Here is a 14,519-nt window from a genome sequence, read left to right as displayed (position 1 = left end):
TCCATTGCAGCTAAAAGAACCCATCCTACAGGACCGGTGAGGCACTCAGTCTCTGAAGGCGACCGTTAACCGTAATCTGCAGCAAATTTCAGATCAACCAGATGCATGTCATTTGGTCCCAACCTCAACAAGACTGGAATCATTGCGGCCAGCTGGATCATACGTGGACTTCAGAAACCGCCACGAGATGTCATCAAGTCAAAAGTGCAAAGCCAGACCGGCTCGATGCATTTTTCTGTAAAGACCGCGCTGACACCTCCGACCAATTCTTTCTTACATAAGGCGTTCACGAGTGCTCCTGGATCCGACAACCCTCACGTGCTGATCGACGTTCAAATGTGGACACAGTGGTACAAAGTACAGACTGGCCCGGCCGGCGTCACTCCGGCCGCAACCCGATCGTCTCCTGATGCAAATGTTTGCTAGAAAGCACACCAATGACCATTCTGTGCAGGTAGCCGTACGCTGCGCGACACACTCGACGCGCCTTCACGAGAGTGCGTTGGCAATTATAGGACCTTGGTAGGTTGCTGCTCCGACCTAAGCTCCCCTTCTTCCGCCCTCGCTCCCGCTTGCGCTTTGCTTTCTGCATTATGTACCTCCGCCTTGCCATTCTCTGGGCAAAGCTTGCCACTTGAACACTCACAATTTAGTCTCGTGCATCATCCCAACAGCCATCGACGAAGCACTGCCATGGCGTGCTTTCCCGGTCCAATGATGCCGATGCCAATGCCGATGCCTGGCATGATGGGTGGACTACCTGGCACGATGGGAGGACTACCTGGTGCCGGGCGAAGGCCAAGAGGCTTAGGTACGCGTGTTCATCCTCTTTTTTCCTTGACCATCTGCTCACGAAGGCCTACTTCACAGGCGGACCATCTTTCGGCATGAACCCGATGTTTGGCCGTGGACTGCCAATGGCAGGTCCCTTTGGCAGTGGAAGCCCGTTCGGCCCATCGGGCATGTTTGGGGCGGGAGGCGGTGGTCCTTTCGGCGGCGGAGGGCCGTTCGGCGGACCCATGGGCAATTTGCCTTTGCCGATGATGCCGGGTATGCCGGGTATGCCGGGCATACCTGGCATGGTGGGAGAAATGGTGCCTGGAATCATGGCAGGATGCGGTGTTGGTGGCGGCTTGGGCAGCGGTATGGGTATGGGACCGATGATGGGAGTCATGGGAATGGGACCGATGATGGGAGGAGTGGGCATGCGACCGCTCAATTCACGTTGGTTCGACTACATTGTCGACAATGACGAGGAGCGGGACGAAGATGACGAAAATCCACTAGACTACTTCTCGTATTACTACAAGAGAATGAATCGCGAGAGGAGGAGAAGGCGGCGCCTATGGGATGTTGAGTAGGTAAGTCGAATGGATGTGTTTTCCATCTATCGCTTTCAGACATCACTGACGCAGCGAGTCCGCAGCAACCTGAGATTATCACCAGGTGTGCAGAGGTGGGCAGGAGGCCAAATGGACGCTCATTGTATCGTATTTACAACGGACGCGAATCGTGACTCGGTACCAAGTAAAGGCTTTGTCTCTGCGTGTTCAACAACTCCATCCTGGCGGTGTATGTTGAAGCTAACAATCGTTCGCTGGCGTCCCTTTCATAATGATATCCTGGCCAACTCCATGCATGAAACGACTCGGAAGAAACACATTCGGGAACTGTGGCACCAGTGATTCATTGGGTAGGCAGGTTTCTCGTCGCAATATATCACAGAAACTTGGTCCGGAGTCAGCACGCTTGCTGGGAAACTCGCTCGCTGCTCAAGAGCTTAAGCAACGCCTGACGCTATGCAATGCACCGACATGAAGTATTCAGTCACTCACAAGCCTGGAGCGATCTCCTTCTGCACCCACTTTTCTAACCCGCCCCTAGCAATGATCTCCTGTACATTGGGCGGCAACTCACCAACCTTCTGCGTCCACTCCTGGCCGCCCTCGCCTTCCCTGACAACGACCTGACTCCGCCGCACATCCCACGTAAACGTCCAGCCAGTCCTCACAGTCAAGTCCTGCTTCTCCAGCTTCGATTGAGGAGCCGGTGGTGGTGAGTCCAGACTCTGCCAATTCTCGGATGGCTCCGTGATGGCTGCTTTGCCCGCTTGACCTGTCGCCGAAGCAGTCTTGCCGGAGAAAGCAGCTCGTAAGCGCTCAATGAGCTTGGGCACTTCGACGCCCATTAACGCGTTGTTGATGCTATTACGGCTGAAGATGTTGCCAAAGCTGCCTGCTACTACAAGCGGAATGCCCTTGGCTAGGATGGCGGTGGCGGCCTGCTCTCTGCTGCTTCCGCAGCCAAAGTTGAAGCCGCTGACCAGGATGTCGCCCGCCTTAGCAACGGAGGTGAAGTTCGGATCATAGTTCTCCATAGTGACGGTGGCCATCTTAGCAGGATCGGAGGAGAAAGCGTCGTCATATGTGTACTTGCCGGGATAGATGGCGTCGGTATTGACGTTGTCCGCATTGCACCAAACAATCTCGCCTGTGACCTTCTCCGGGAATCCGGGCAGAATCTCCGTCAGTGTCATTTCTCTTGCTTCACTTGCGGTGTTAGCGTGCAGCGGCAGAGAGCTCGACATGCCGCCCGTCGCAGCACCCTCGGTTGAGCTGGCAAGGCGGCTTTCACCTTCTTTGACGGCCTCCTCCGCTTCACGTACGAGCTTGTCAAGTGCGTCCTCTATCGAGATCATACGGTCTGCTTCTTCTATACCATCACCCTCGCCGTTACTCACGCCATTCCAGCCTTCCGGCCGCTGGTACCAGCCTGGTCCGGCAATCTTGCCAGTAAGTGCGCTCGCTGCAACAACTTCCGGCGAGGCCAGGTATGCTTTCGCATCAGTGCTACCCATACGACCCTTGAAGTTGCGATTGGAAGCCGAAATGCCTACCTCTCCAGGCTCGAGCAGTCCGGTGCCTAGCCCAATGCACGGTCCGCAGCCGGACGGGAGGGGTTGTGCGCCAGCATCCAGCAAGGCTTGCCAGTCGCCCTGCTCTTCTGCCGCTTGTTGCTCGGGTAATGAGGCTGCAGCGATGTAGAATTTGACGCCTTCAGCGATCTTGGCAGGTGTGACCTTGCCATCGGTATCGGTGGTTGAAGCATTCTTGAAGACTTTAGCGGCGGCCGCAATGTCGCTTCTCCTGCTGTTGGTACATGACACAAGGTACGCTTTGTCGATGTTGATGTCTTGCTGTTCCAGCTCCGCTAACGGTGTCGCCACCTTTACAGAGTTGGGGCCGGACACGTACGGACTCAGTGTGGAGAGGTCAAGAAACAGCTCCTTAGCGTATCGTGCGCCCTTGTCGGCTGTAAGCGGGTTGGCAAATAACTCGTCCAGTCTCTGATGGTTAAACCGTTCGCTCGTCAGACTCGCAGTCGGAGAGGGCGACTTGTACATGCTCGCTTCCGTAGCCTTGAACCGTAACCAGCCTCTCAGTACATCATCGATCGGGAAAAGGCCAGACAGCGCGCCCCATTCGGTGGTCATGTTCGCGATGGCTAAGCGATCATCAACGGGCAAGCTACGCATTGTGGTGGCGTCACCGGTAAACTCAATGGCATGATTAAGGACTTCGTCATTGTTGAACAGTCCACACAAAGCTACAATGACATCCTTGCCCGTCACGCCTTCCGGTAGGATACCAGTAAAGTTCACTCTGGCAATTGGAGGGATCTGCCACCATGTCCGGCCAGTTGCCCAGATGGAGGCGGCATCCGTCCTCACCACAGGTGTTCCCAAGCATGCAACACCACCGTACATATTGCTGTGACTGTCACTCGCCACCGCCATGGTACCAGGCCATGCATAGCCCTCCTCGACCATGATCTGGTGCCCAATGCCTCTACCAGCAGGGTAGAAGTCTACGCCTTGAGTGCGAGCAAACTCCTCGATCTGACTGTACTTCTTCAGATTCTTGTCACTCTTGTTCTGCACATCATGATCGAGGGTCATAACGATTTGGTGCGGGTCGTGGATTCTGCTTGCGCCTATCGACATGAACTTTGTGGCAACGGGCCATGAGTTGTCGTGGGTCATGCAACGATGCGGTGCCAGTGTCACATAGTCGCCAGATTTGACAAACTTGCCGTCGCCCAGCCCTTGACTGTACCTCTGTACAATCTTCTCAGTCAAGGTCTGAGGGATAGTAGGCGTAGAAACCGGACGTGACAAGAGTTCGGGAGGTGTGTTGGCTAGCTGAGACGGGAAAGCATCTGTCGCCTCCGCAAGACATCGGCGGCCTGATACTGCGAAGTACCGGGGTTTGTGGTAGCAGTACGTCGACGCTGGAATGAAATGTTGGGTTATCCTGCTTGCAGCAGTCCGAGGTGCGTTAAGGGCAAGCCTTTGCAGGCTTCGCGCAGCACGCGAGCTTGCCATGATCGCTGCGCCTTCGCGCCAGGTCTTTCAGCTTTGCATGTGGGTCAGTGTGCAGTCCAGAGCAGTATCAAGAGGAGCACTCCAACATGGACTCAAGCGGGGGGATGTATGCTTGACAGAAAGGAGCACGCGACCATGCAAGTTGAAGGCGAGGTGATTTTGCGGCGATCTCGGAGGTGCTTCATCCGCCTCGGTACTTACACTGACTCAGAAGACTTATTATAACCTCTTCTCTAGAACCCTTTAGTTGATGTGAACAATGCCGCAGAGAAGTGAAGTCCACTACTTTGGCGCTGGCCCGGCACCACTGCCAACTCCGGTGCTGGAGGAGGCTTCGAAAGTGTTACTCAACTACAACGATTCTGGCATTGGCCTAACAGAGATCTCGCACCGAAGTCCTGAAGCCAACGCAATTCTTGCACACACACAGAGTGGTCTCCAGAGACTACTGGACATCCCTGAAAGTGATGGACCGGATGGCTATCAAATCCTCTTCCTGCAAGGTGGCGGCAGCGGCGAGTTCAGCGCAGTGGTTTACCATATGGTCGCGATATGGCTGGGTGGTGTGGCGAAGAAGAAGCAGCAAGGCCTCGACCAAGAGGCCGCGAGGCTACGCCTTGACTACTTCGTGACTGGCTCCTGGTCGCTGAAGGCCAGTCAGGAGGCTGCTCGGTTGGTCGGCAGTGAGCACGTCAACATTGTCACCGATGCCCGCAAGTACCACGATGGCAAATTCGGCGTCATTCCATCGCAGGATAGCTGGACCCAGACGAAGAGCAAAGACGATATTGCTCTAACGTACTACTGCGACAATGAAACGGTCGACGGCGTAGAATTTCCTTGTGCACCAGAAGGTCAGAATCTGATCGCTGACATGTCATCAAACTTCCTGTCTCGGCCTGTGGACATTCGAAAACATGCCGTGATATTCGGAGGAGCTCAAAAGAATGTCGGCACGACTGGTATCACCATCGCAATAGTTTCAAACCGAATCTTACCGCCCCACGCTGAAATGGCAGACCCGGCGCTGCTGCGAAAGATGGGCTTGCCAATTGGACCAGTCGTCCTTAACTGGCCCACGATAGCAAAGAACAATAGTTTGTACAACACTTTACCCATCTTCGATGTCTGGATAGCGGGTCAGGTAATGCAACGTCTGCTCGACCAATCACCCGCAGACAAGTCGCCTCGGATGGCCACACAAGAAGCTGAGTCGAACAGAAAAGCGGACCTGCTGTACTCCGTACTCGATGCCCATTCAACCGTATACAACGTTGTGCCGGATAAGAGTGTGCGCAGCCGCATGAACCTGTGCTTCCGGGTAAATGGTGGCAACGCTGAGGCGGAGAAAGCGTTCTTGAAAGGCGCAGAGAGCCGCAATTTGATGGGGTTGAAAGGCCACAGGAGCGTTGGAGGCATTCGCATCAGCAACTACAATGCTGTCCCAGTGGAAGCAGCCGAAAAATTGGCGTCATACCTCGAAGATTTTGCTAAGACGCAGTAAGCGTGGTTCTGCTGAGTATACTGCCATAAAAAGTGCTTTAGCGTCGGCGTTGGCGGCTTTGTATTTGAGTGTGAGGTTCGCGAATGCGCTCGCTTCCAGACTCCGCTCGTCATTACAAGATTTTATTCCTCGTCGTCCATCAGCTCGGCCAGCTCGGCCTCCTCCTCGGCCGTGAGCACAGCACTTTTGTCGCCTGCAGCCCCTGCAGTCGATTTCTCCTTAACATCTTCGCGGTTAAGCTCCTCAAGGTACCGCGCCATCTCTCTTTTGTCAAGCGGCCATTGCCTAACAGTCCCGTCAATGCTCACGCTTACCACCGTTCGCTCACCCCTGAGAGCGAGCCCAGTAACCTCCTCGTAATGCCCACTATACGTACAGACCAGACCACCAGAGCCAGCATCCCACACTCGCACTTCCTCGTCTCTGCAAGCCGTGACCACCAAACCTGCCGCCTCGCTCACTACTATGTCCCGCACGAAGTCTGGATGCTGCAGCACCGTATCTGCTTCCCATCCACGGCTTCGCACAAGATGCTTGGCGGTTTTGTCGGCTGATGCCGTCCAAAGGTCACCCTCGCTGTCAACGTGAAGTTTGTAGACGCTGGTCTCGTGCGCCAGAATGGGCTTTTCAACAGACTCTAGCAGCTCAAAACAATTGTCCAAGCTGATATGCCATCGCCGGATCTCGCGGTCGCTGCTTGCTGTGAACACCACGAACGAGTCTTCAGGCTCCTGGGACGCAATCGGTAAGCTCAAGGGATCTAGAGCCAGATCTTGCAGTGCTTTGGTGTGACCCTTGAGCTTGTGCAGCGGCTTGGCTGTGACGAGATCCCAGACTATGATGACAGCGTCTGCTCCGCCAGATATCAGAATCGGTCGGCCATTGATCGATGTGGCGAGGAGGCATTTGACAAAATCTGTGTGGCCGTTTAAGGTTACTTTGTTCGTGGCGGTACTCGCTCGAGTCGTGTTAGCAGAATATATCTGCTTATTCCAGCACCCTGCGTACAGTCTGCCGCTTTGTGAAAGCGTAAGACATGTCAACGGTGCGCTTGCTCGAACTTGCAATCGGACACCTTCATTCGTCTACACAGCCACGTTAGCAAGGATCTGCAGATATGCTACATCGTTGACACTCTTACACACTTCCAGATCCACCCGGTTGATGTCGCCAGCCGCTTCTGCTACATAGACTACCCGGTCGTCGAAATGATCTAGCACGACTGCCAGTAATTTGGACTGGACTTTGATAGGGTTGCCATGTTCGTTCTTAGCTTTGGCCGCTTTCCGCTCGATGGTTGCGACGGACTCATCTGTCTGGAAATAATTCGAAGCTTCGTTCGAGCGAGACATCTGGGCGTATTCGGATGACAACTGTGAAGGACGCGTAAAGTAGTTTGAGAGACGCGTTTTATGGGAGTCTCGCTGACTCAGCGGGCTGGCCATTCATTTACGAAAAATACCCTCTCCGTCGCTGTGCTAACAGGGAATGGAAAAACGCTCGCTAAACGGGATTGACGTGCGCTATGCTCCCAGTCATATCTCCAGACGCTATGCAACTTTCCGTCACCGACTTACTCGTGCCCAAATGGGTAAGGGACGGCAAACGCCGTCGTGTTATACATTGCAAGCGTCACAAACCCAATCGGGCACTCTTGCTTCAAGACCGACACATTTCAGATGGAAAAGACCTGGCGTACAGCGCTGCGCAAATGTTAGCTTCCCTTCACATCAGCTCAGATAGGTATTCCCGCATGTACCTCGTTATCACAAGCAATTGTCCCTCTGCCAGGCGTTGCAGTCGCGCCACAGTTGCATGTAGATCTCCCTGAGCAGTTTTCTTTCCTGGACGAGCCGTTGTTGTTAGGATACCATTTCGGGTGTCTTGCTTCAGCGGGCGCGCGCTGGACGAATAACGAAGCCGGCCGTGTTCGAGACTCATGATTGCTTGTCTTCGCGACGTGAGGCGGTCCATAGCCGTTGATATTCAAACCAGCTTCAGAGGTTTGCTTTCTCATGGCTTTGCCAGGTCCTTCACATGCAGGGGACCTAACGCCGCCGGGTTTGTAGACGGCATTCGTACCGTCGCTTGACGGTGGCCTGACGACCTGTGGTAATCTCTGTTTCAGCATACTCGTGCGTGGACTTTCTGTACTGGGTGCTCCGGAATCCTTCGAGCGCTCTTTCGCAGGCCTGACAAGGTCAACACCGTTAGGCAACTGTTCGTAGCCCTTCTCAATTATCTCTCGATCAGCACCGCCGCCTGACCATCGATGCGGCTTCCTTTTCTTCTTTGGCGGTGTTGGCTCCTCTGCATCAGCTTTCGGCACGCTGTCTCCGTGACCGGACTGACTGCTGACAAATCGACCGTTGAGGCGTGTCGGAGACGGACCAACGACATCAATCAAATCCGGGTAAGCCTCTGTATCTTTTCCGGTTTTCAAAGTGCTTTCAAGCAGGGCCGCTGCCTTGGTGTTGCTAAACTCCTGCTGCAAGGCATTGGACTCTGATTGAACTGGCCCCGGCTTCGCAGTATGCTGGCATCCAGCTGTTCGCGGCTTCATAAGATCGTTGCAGTACTCCGCAACGTCGTCTGCCACAATACCTTGTATATGCAGATGCTCGAGCTTCTGCTCGAAAGCCCGCAACCAATCCGCATCCCTTTGCTTACCCCTCTGCATGCGAGCAAATCTGACAAGAGCATCTCGCGTTAGCTTCTTGGATGAGCTTTGCTCGAAGTCAATATGCTTGTTAAAGGCTTCGTTGAAGTCCTGAGCACCACGGTTAAGACCAGCCTCTGTAAACTCTCGTCGCTGACTACTAATCAAGCGGTCGTCCAGGAGATCGTCTTCGCTTTCGCTGAGCTCTTCGTCCGGTAAAATAGGCTCCTTTGTGCTGCTGTGGTAGAAGGTAACGCGCGGTACCGCAGGCACCCGGAATTTCTCCTTCTGCGATAGAGGAATATCTAAAACCTCGCCGACTGTCTTCGCTTCCTTGACAACAATCGGTGGCGCAAGTGACTCGTTAGCCTCCGATTGTTTTGATTTCATGGGACGGCCGCGCCGTCTCTTGCCGCCACCGTCACCCGTCCAGCTGTGATCACCCGCAAGATGCGCTTTGATATCGAACGATCGATGGGGTGCAATCCACGAGAACTCTTCCCTGGCGGCGTTCTCCGTCATGGCGGCACTGACCTGCTTCTCCTTGAGCTTAAAACGCACAGTGACCATAATTTTGCCCGTCTCAGTAACCAATTCCTCGTCACGGTCACAGTCAAACACATCGTGACAGGACCAGTAGTGCAGCATCAACCGATCTATTGCCTGACTCGGCTCCAACAGCGCGCTGCGTGAGTTGTACATCTCAGTCCTGCCTTCCCGACGGCCGCTAGCGCAGAAAAGGCAGCTAAGACTGTCGACAGTAAACGCTCGGCCGTCCAGACCATTTTCGTGAACATAGCGCACGATATATTGCGGCTTGTTTGCCGCTTCCGGAGAGTCGGAGGAGCTTGGCGTGAGAAGCTGCTGCTGCATGTGCGTGCCACGCAACCGATTGAAGCGCTCCAAAGGTGTCTTATGCCGCCGTAGCCAGCCCATTGACAGATCCATGCCGTAACCGACCGATACGCTGCTGTGGCCTGACGCACGTTTAAGCGGCAGAAGATATCCAGATGGCGGACACTTGGGAAGTTCGTCCCAGACTGCTTGTATTACCGCTTCGTTAGGCGGTTTGTTACTGTAATCGGACTGCGATCGCGATTCTAGCCGACTCAAGAACGCGGCTGAATCGGCTGAGTTCTTGCAGGTGAGCTTCACTTCCAGTGAGTACTTCTTCGTGACAGTTCGCTTCCAGTGCCGAAACCCGTTGCTTCCGGACTCTTCTGCGACAAACAGAGAATCCAGCTCGATGAGTATTGGCTCTGTAAGCTCAACCACGAAATTGCAGGGGTCGTTGAAGACCGCAGAATCCTCGCGAATGACGCCACTCTGTGAATGTCTGAGCTGCTCTGATCGCGGAGCGCGTATGTCACGCACAGTCACGAACACTTGGCACAGGTAACGCAAGCCCGTCTGCGCATGCGGCAGCCACTCGGGCTCTAAATCGCTGCCTACGCGCAGCGCTGTCTTGACAGACGCTCGCGGCCCTTTTGCGATGTTCAGTGACTTCAGGCGCAGTGCATCGATCTGCAATACTGGCCGCTGTCCTTTCAGCAGGTCGTTAAGCATCAGCCGGGTTGGGAAATCCCATCCTGCCCGCCGTCTTTCGTTCGCAATCATTGCCTCATAAGGCGCTGTCGCATGACCAGCCTTCGCTGCTTCAAGGGACGCGTTGTGCGCGTCAAGAACTGTGTTGAGGTTTCGACGGAGGAATACTCGCGGCTCACGGGCCGCCAGTAATCGATACAAGGATACGTTGCCGGTGATTCTTCGTTGCGACGCAATCTCGCTCATGTCAACTTGGTCAGTCGCTTGCTTTCAGGTAGTAAACAGATCTTGTCGGGTATCTGAGGCTGAATATGATGACTGGCTCGTGCGCATCGCGGAGTCGTTGCCTGACAGCTAGTTCGCTCAAGCCGCAACCGCGAACAAGGCTGCGTCTGCTGAGCACATTTAAAGCGATCAAAGCAGCGTTTGCGCCTGCGAACAGGCCGCGCAGAATTATGTTCGGTAGGATGCGCCGTACGCCCGTGATCCAACGTACAGAGGTTTCGCTGTCGAGCGAAACAGTAGATCCAGTTGCTGCTCAAGGCGAGCGCGCTAAAACGTCGTAGAGTCGTGCGCAAACGTGTTGGTGTATGCATTCGATTTATGGGCAATCAATTGACGTGCAATCAAGCCACGACAAACGCGTCGACTCTCCAGGAGGCAGTGGCGCGGGTTCGTACAAGTTTTTAATGCCTCAGGCCAATCGCATCACAGGTGCAATGGGACTCGGAGCGATGCAGTATCCAAGACAAATGACCAGGTGGGATATGCACAAAGAGATATCAGACGCGCAATGATTGCCTGTGCCGTGCGCTTACCCGCAAACGCTACGTTTGAGACTTAGGTATGCGGCAGTCTTCAACACGCCTGCCTGACCGCATCCTCTGGGAAACCCGCTCGACGATGATCGTGATAAGATATTCATGCTGCCTTCTCAAGCGGCTAAACCAGTATTGAGCTCGAATACAAACGAGCACGCACTTCTCTAAGTTGCATACCCTCGCAGTGCTCCGCTATACGCCCGCCGAAAGTGCACCGACTGAACCCTCATCCAACATGTACAGCTAAACCTCACGGCTTCATTAGGCAGCTATCGTGCAATTTCGTAGCTGCAATGCTGCACATGCCTTGCCGCCGTTGGTCTAGCAGCATCCACCTGCACTTCCCGATTGCACACCCTGGCCTTGCCCGACTTGCACAGTCGGCTTGTTGTTGACGGTTGTGTTGCCCATGCGCTCCTTGATCTGGCGTGCCATTGTAAGGAAGGCTTGCTCAACGTTGCTGGCGTTCTTTGCTGATGTCTCCAGAAACTGGATGCCGAGGCTATCTGCGAACTCCTAGAGATCGTCACATTAGCACGTCCTTGATCTGCGGCCGTTTTCCGCGAGTGAGCGCACTTTTGCCACAGTGTACTCGACGACCTTCTTATCCGCCATGTCGCTCTTGTTGCCCACAAGAAGCTTGTTCACGCCCTCTGTCGCATAGCGATCAATCTCTTGCAGCCACTGCTTAACATTGTTGAAGCTGTCCATATCCGTGACATCGTAGACGACGCAAATTCCGTGTGCGCCGCGATAATAGGATGAAGTGATGGTGCGGAAGCGCTCTTGGCCCGCTGTGTCCCACTGCAGGAACGGTCAGCTCATATCGTGCACCACAAATCGCCCATGCTTATTCCACGACTGACTTACAATCTGCAGCTTCACCGTCTTGCCGTCAAGCTCAATCGTCCTGATCTTGAAGTCGACGCCGATGGTCGAGATGTAGCTCTCAGTGTAGGTGTCGTCTGCAAACCGCAGGAGCAGGCAGGACTTGCCAACACCCGAATCTCCGATGAGCAGTAGCTTGAAGAGGTAGTCGTATCTGTCAACAGGATCGGTGGTTAGCGATTTGGGCTTCACGTCACGCCATTCACTCAAGGCCAGCGATCCGGTGGGCGATTTCGACGTTTTGGCAGCAGCGGTACGGCAAAGCTCTCAACGTGCGAGAGTGATTCCTGAGGCTTTTATGTCCAGTTGTCCAGTATGTTCTTTGCGCTTGTTGGGCAGGCTGCAAGCAGAAGGGTGGAAGATTTGTACACTGCGCAAAGCTCACGATATCAGCTTCGAAACTCACATGTGCTCCACCGCGTCATCGCCAGTGACCATGAGCCTACTGAGCGATGCGTTGAGGCTCACTTACTACTCGGGGTTCATGGTTGCGGCTGCTTGCGCTTGGTGGATTCTGTTCCAACTGTCTACCCAAGAGAGCGCGGCGAAGTGGGATCGATGCAACTACACCGTCAAAGGCGACAGAGATCTATCAAGCGTGGAAGTGTTAGAGAGTGGTGCAGGTGGTGTTTCGCGTGAAGTAAGGTCGAGGGATGCCACAAGCCAGATGTCTGAGGTGACCGTAACAAGTGAGCGTTAGCTGATTAGGTAAGATCAGGGTTTCCGTCACGTGTTACGCGGCGTCTGTGCGCCATGTAGCGTGTGGGTGAGATCTATGCTCGCTGCACGTGCCATCTCGGACGAATTGACATGTAACGGAGAAGCCATCATTTCGTTGTAAAGGCAAACACGGCCCGCCTAGGCTTCCGCCTCCAAGTTCCGCAACCGTTGCCTGCGGGACGCCACCCAGACTGTAGGCTGTGCCGCGCGAAATCCGTACCCTCGCTACCACCCACTAATGCTCGCCATCCATGCCAACAATGCTTGCAATCAGTACTGCCCCTGCCCTCCGTAGCCTCCACCGCCGTAGTTTCCGTATCCAGGATTCTGCTGCGGTTGGTGCTGCTGGCTGCCGGAGTATGGCTGATACTGCTGGTTGTGCTGCTGGGTTATACCCGATTGATCATGGGGCGTAGGTGGGAACGACTGACTGCCGCCGTAGTCGCCACCTTGTCCGAAATGACTTGAAGGCTGGCTCTGCTGACTACCATAACCGGTACCTGAAGACCCAGGGCCTCCGTAGGACTGTTGGTGTTGCGACGGCGGATACTGGTTCGAACCTTGACCCATCGGCGCTTGCTGCTGACCTGGAGGGTTATACTGCCCGCTTTGCGGCACAAAGGAGCTTTGCTGGCTGCCGAAAGAGCCTGGAGCACCTTGCTGGGCTTGTGTTGGTGTGGAGTAGCTACCAGAACCGCTCGACTGACTGTAGCCTGGCTGTTGTGATTGCTGTCCGATGCCGCTATGAGAGGCGTTGCCTTGCTGTCCGTAGCTACTTTGCGTACCAGAAGGGTGGTAGCTTGACGGCGGTGCCGTGCCGCTGTACGTGCCCCCGCCTTGACCACTTGACGTGTAACCGTAATTCTGGTTTGACTGCTTCCCGTGTCCGCCTAAGAAATTGCTTGCCATGGCACCGAGCTGACCCAATCCACCAGAGCTGTGCTGGCTCTGCTGGCTTTGTTGCCCTTGATACTGCTGCTGCTGGCCACTGTGCGAGCCACTGCCGCCTAAGAACGATTGCGCAATCCCTCCGAACCCTAAGTTTTGCTGGCTCTGCTGTCCGTGGTAATTCTGCTGTTGCTGTCCGCTATGCGAATTGCCACCGCCTAAGAACGACTGTGCAATTCCTCCCAGAACTGAGCTGTGCTGTTGTCCGCTTGACTGACTATGGTTGCCACCGAGGAACTGCTGTGCCAGACCACCGAAGCCCGATGACTGCTGGTTCGAGTTCTTGTGTAAGAAAGCATTCAAAACGTCACCCTGCGTGGAAGCATTAGCTACCATTATAATGACGGAATTAAAATTAACTGACGCCCAGGCCTCTGTCACCTTCCTGCCCTTCTCCTCCTCTCGTCGTCTCACTCTCGCCCGGCGTCTGGTATGGGTTGCCTTGTGCAGGTGTGCCGCCAGGTGTTGGTACGTGGGGCGCTGCCATAGTGGGTGTTTCCCAAGTAGACTCTCCGGTACTTGTTTGGACAAAGTAGTACTTGCGTGATCTGTTTACAATCAGATGCAACTCTCCAACGATGTCAACGGCGACCTGGACAATGCTCACTTGGCATCCCACTGCGCAACCCTTCAGGTCCGAGGTACGTCAGTGCCAAGCGCATCACAAGCATACACTGGAGAGGACGAGCTGGACGCACCATCCGGGAGGCAGTGAAGGAGGCGCATGGTCTGGTCCAGCATCTGGCTCCTCCGCCATCTTCGCCACGCGGAGTTGTCAGTGAATTGCCTCACTCGGGTTGGGTATTGGCTGTGAAAGGCAAACGTCACCGCTGCGGAAGCGTGGAATTCATGGAGGATAACGGTTGAAGGAGTAGAGATGGCTGCAAAGCGCGCACAACGGCCAATTTGCACTCTCGGATACGATTGCTACGTCTTCCGATGCGATACATGGTAAGCAGCACGCTACCGCGCGTACCGTGGTTGCGCGGTCCGCGTAGCGATGGTGGGTTGTGGCTGTGTATAGCCTGCATAAAGCGTGGAGCTAGCCCG

At 54.7% G+C, this 14,519-nt stretch overlaps 6 protein-coding genes across 6 annotated transcripts; 2 read left to right on the top strand and 4 right to left on the bottom strand.

Moving 5' to 3' along the window:
- Window positions 1-105: 105 nt before the first annotated feature.
- On the top strand, window positions 106-1,470 carry BAUCODRAFT_131272 (uncharacterized protein; the record flags this gene model as incomplete). The annotated part of the gene is made up of 4 exons (XM_007678479.1): window positions 106-417; window positions 455-522; window positions 654-811; window positions 871-1,470. 4 exons carry the CDS (start codon window positions 106-108, stop codon window positions 1,359-1,361), a joined length of 1,029 nt encoding a protein of 342 aa, XP_007676669.1. The 3' UTR covers window positions 1,362-1,470.
- A 35-nt stretch (window positions 1,471-1,505) lies between these two features.
- On the bottom strand, window positions 1,506-4,535 carry BAUCODRAFT_34146 (uncharacterized protein). The gene has a single exon (XM_007677973.1). It carries the CDS (start codon window positions 4,382-4,384, stop codon window positions 1,832-1,834), a length of 2,553 nt encoding a protein of 850 aa, XP_007676163.1. The 5' UTR covers window positions 4,385-4,535; the 3' UTR covers window positions 1,506-1,831.
- Window positions 4,536-4,569: 34 nt separating this feature from the next.
- On the top strand, window positions 4,570-6,307 carry BAUCODRAFT_488767 (uncharacterized protein). Its single transcript, XM_007678478.1, has one exon. The coding sequence runs from the start codon at window positions 4,644-4,646 to the stop codon at window positions 5,886-5,888; it is 1,245 nt and encodes a 414-aa protein (XP_007676668.1). The 5' UTR covers window positions 4,570-4,643; the 3' UTR covers window positions 5,889-6,307.
- A 934-nt stretch (window positions 6,308-7,241) lies between these two features.
- BAUCODRAFT_34144 (uncharacterized protein) lies at window positions 7,242-10,713 on the bottom strand. Its single transcript, XM_007677972.1, has 2 exons — window positions 7,648-10,713; window positions 7,242-7,591 (listed from the first exon to the last, which is right to left on the bottom strand). The coding sequence occupies exons 1-2, from the start codon at window positions 10,336-10,338 to the stop codon at window positions 7,505-7,507; spliced, it is 2,778 nt and encodes a 925-aa protein (XP_007676162.1). The 5' UTR covers window positions 10,339-10,713; the 3' UTR covers window positions 7,242-7,504.
- Window positions 10,714-10,846: 133 nt separating this feature from the next.
- BAUCODRAFT_34142 (uncharacterized protein) lies at window positions 10,847-12,459 on the bottom strand. Its single transcript, XM_007677971.1, has 4 exons — window positions 12,277-12,459; window positions 11,784-11,955; window positions 11,490-11,717; window positions 10,847-11,429 (listed from the first exon to the last, which is right to left on the bottom strand). The coding sequence occupies exons 1-4, from the start codon at window positions 12,285-12,287 to the stop codon at window positions 11,235-11,237; spliced, it is 606 nt and encodes a 201-aa protein (XP_007676161.1). The 5' UTR covers window positions 12,288-12,459; the 3' UTR covers window positions 10,847-11,234.
- Window positions 12,460-12,539: 80 nt separating this feature from the next.
- On the bottom strand, window positions 12,540-14,379 carry BAUCODRAFT_488281 (uncharacterized protein). Its single transcript, XM_007678477.1, has 4 exons — window positions 14,168-14,379; window positions 14,077-14,097; window positions 13,834-14,017; window positions 12,540-13,781 (listed from the first exon to the last, which is right to left on the bottom strand). Exons 1-4 carry the CDS (start codon window positions 14,224-14,226, stop codon window positions 12,792-12,794), a joined length of 1,254 nt encoding a protein of 417 aa, XP_007676667.1. The 5' UTR covers window positions 14,227-14,379; the 3' UTR covers window positions 12,540-12,791.
- Between the last annotated feature and the right edge of the window lie 140 nt (window positions 14,380-14,519).

This window comes from Baudoinia panamericana (genome assembly GCF_000338955.1).
Source record: "Baudoinia panamericana UAMH 10762 unplaced genomic scaffold BAUCOscaffold_6, whole genome shotgun sequence".
Classification (NCBI taxonomy): domain Eukaryota; kingdom Fungi; phylum Ascomycota; class Dothideomycetes; order Mycosphaerellales; family Teratosphaeriaceae; genus Baudoinia; species Baudoinia panamericana.
The sequence above is the reverse complement of the archived record's forward strand: the minus strand, read 5'-3'. Positions and strand labels throughout refer to the sequence as shown.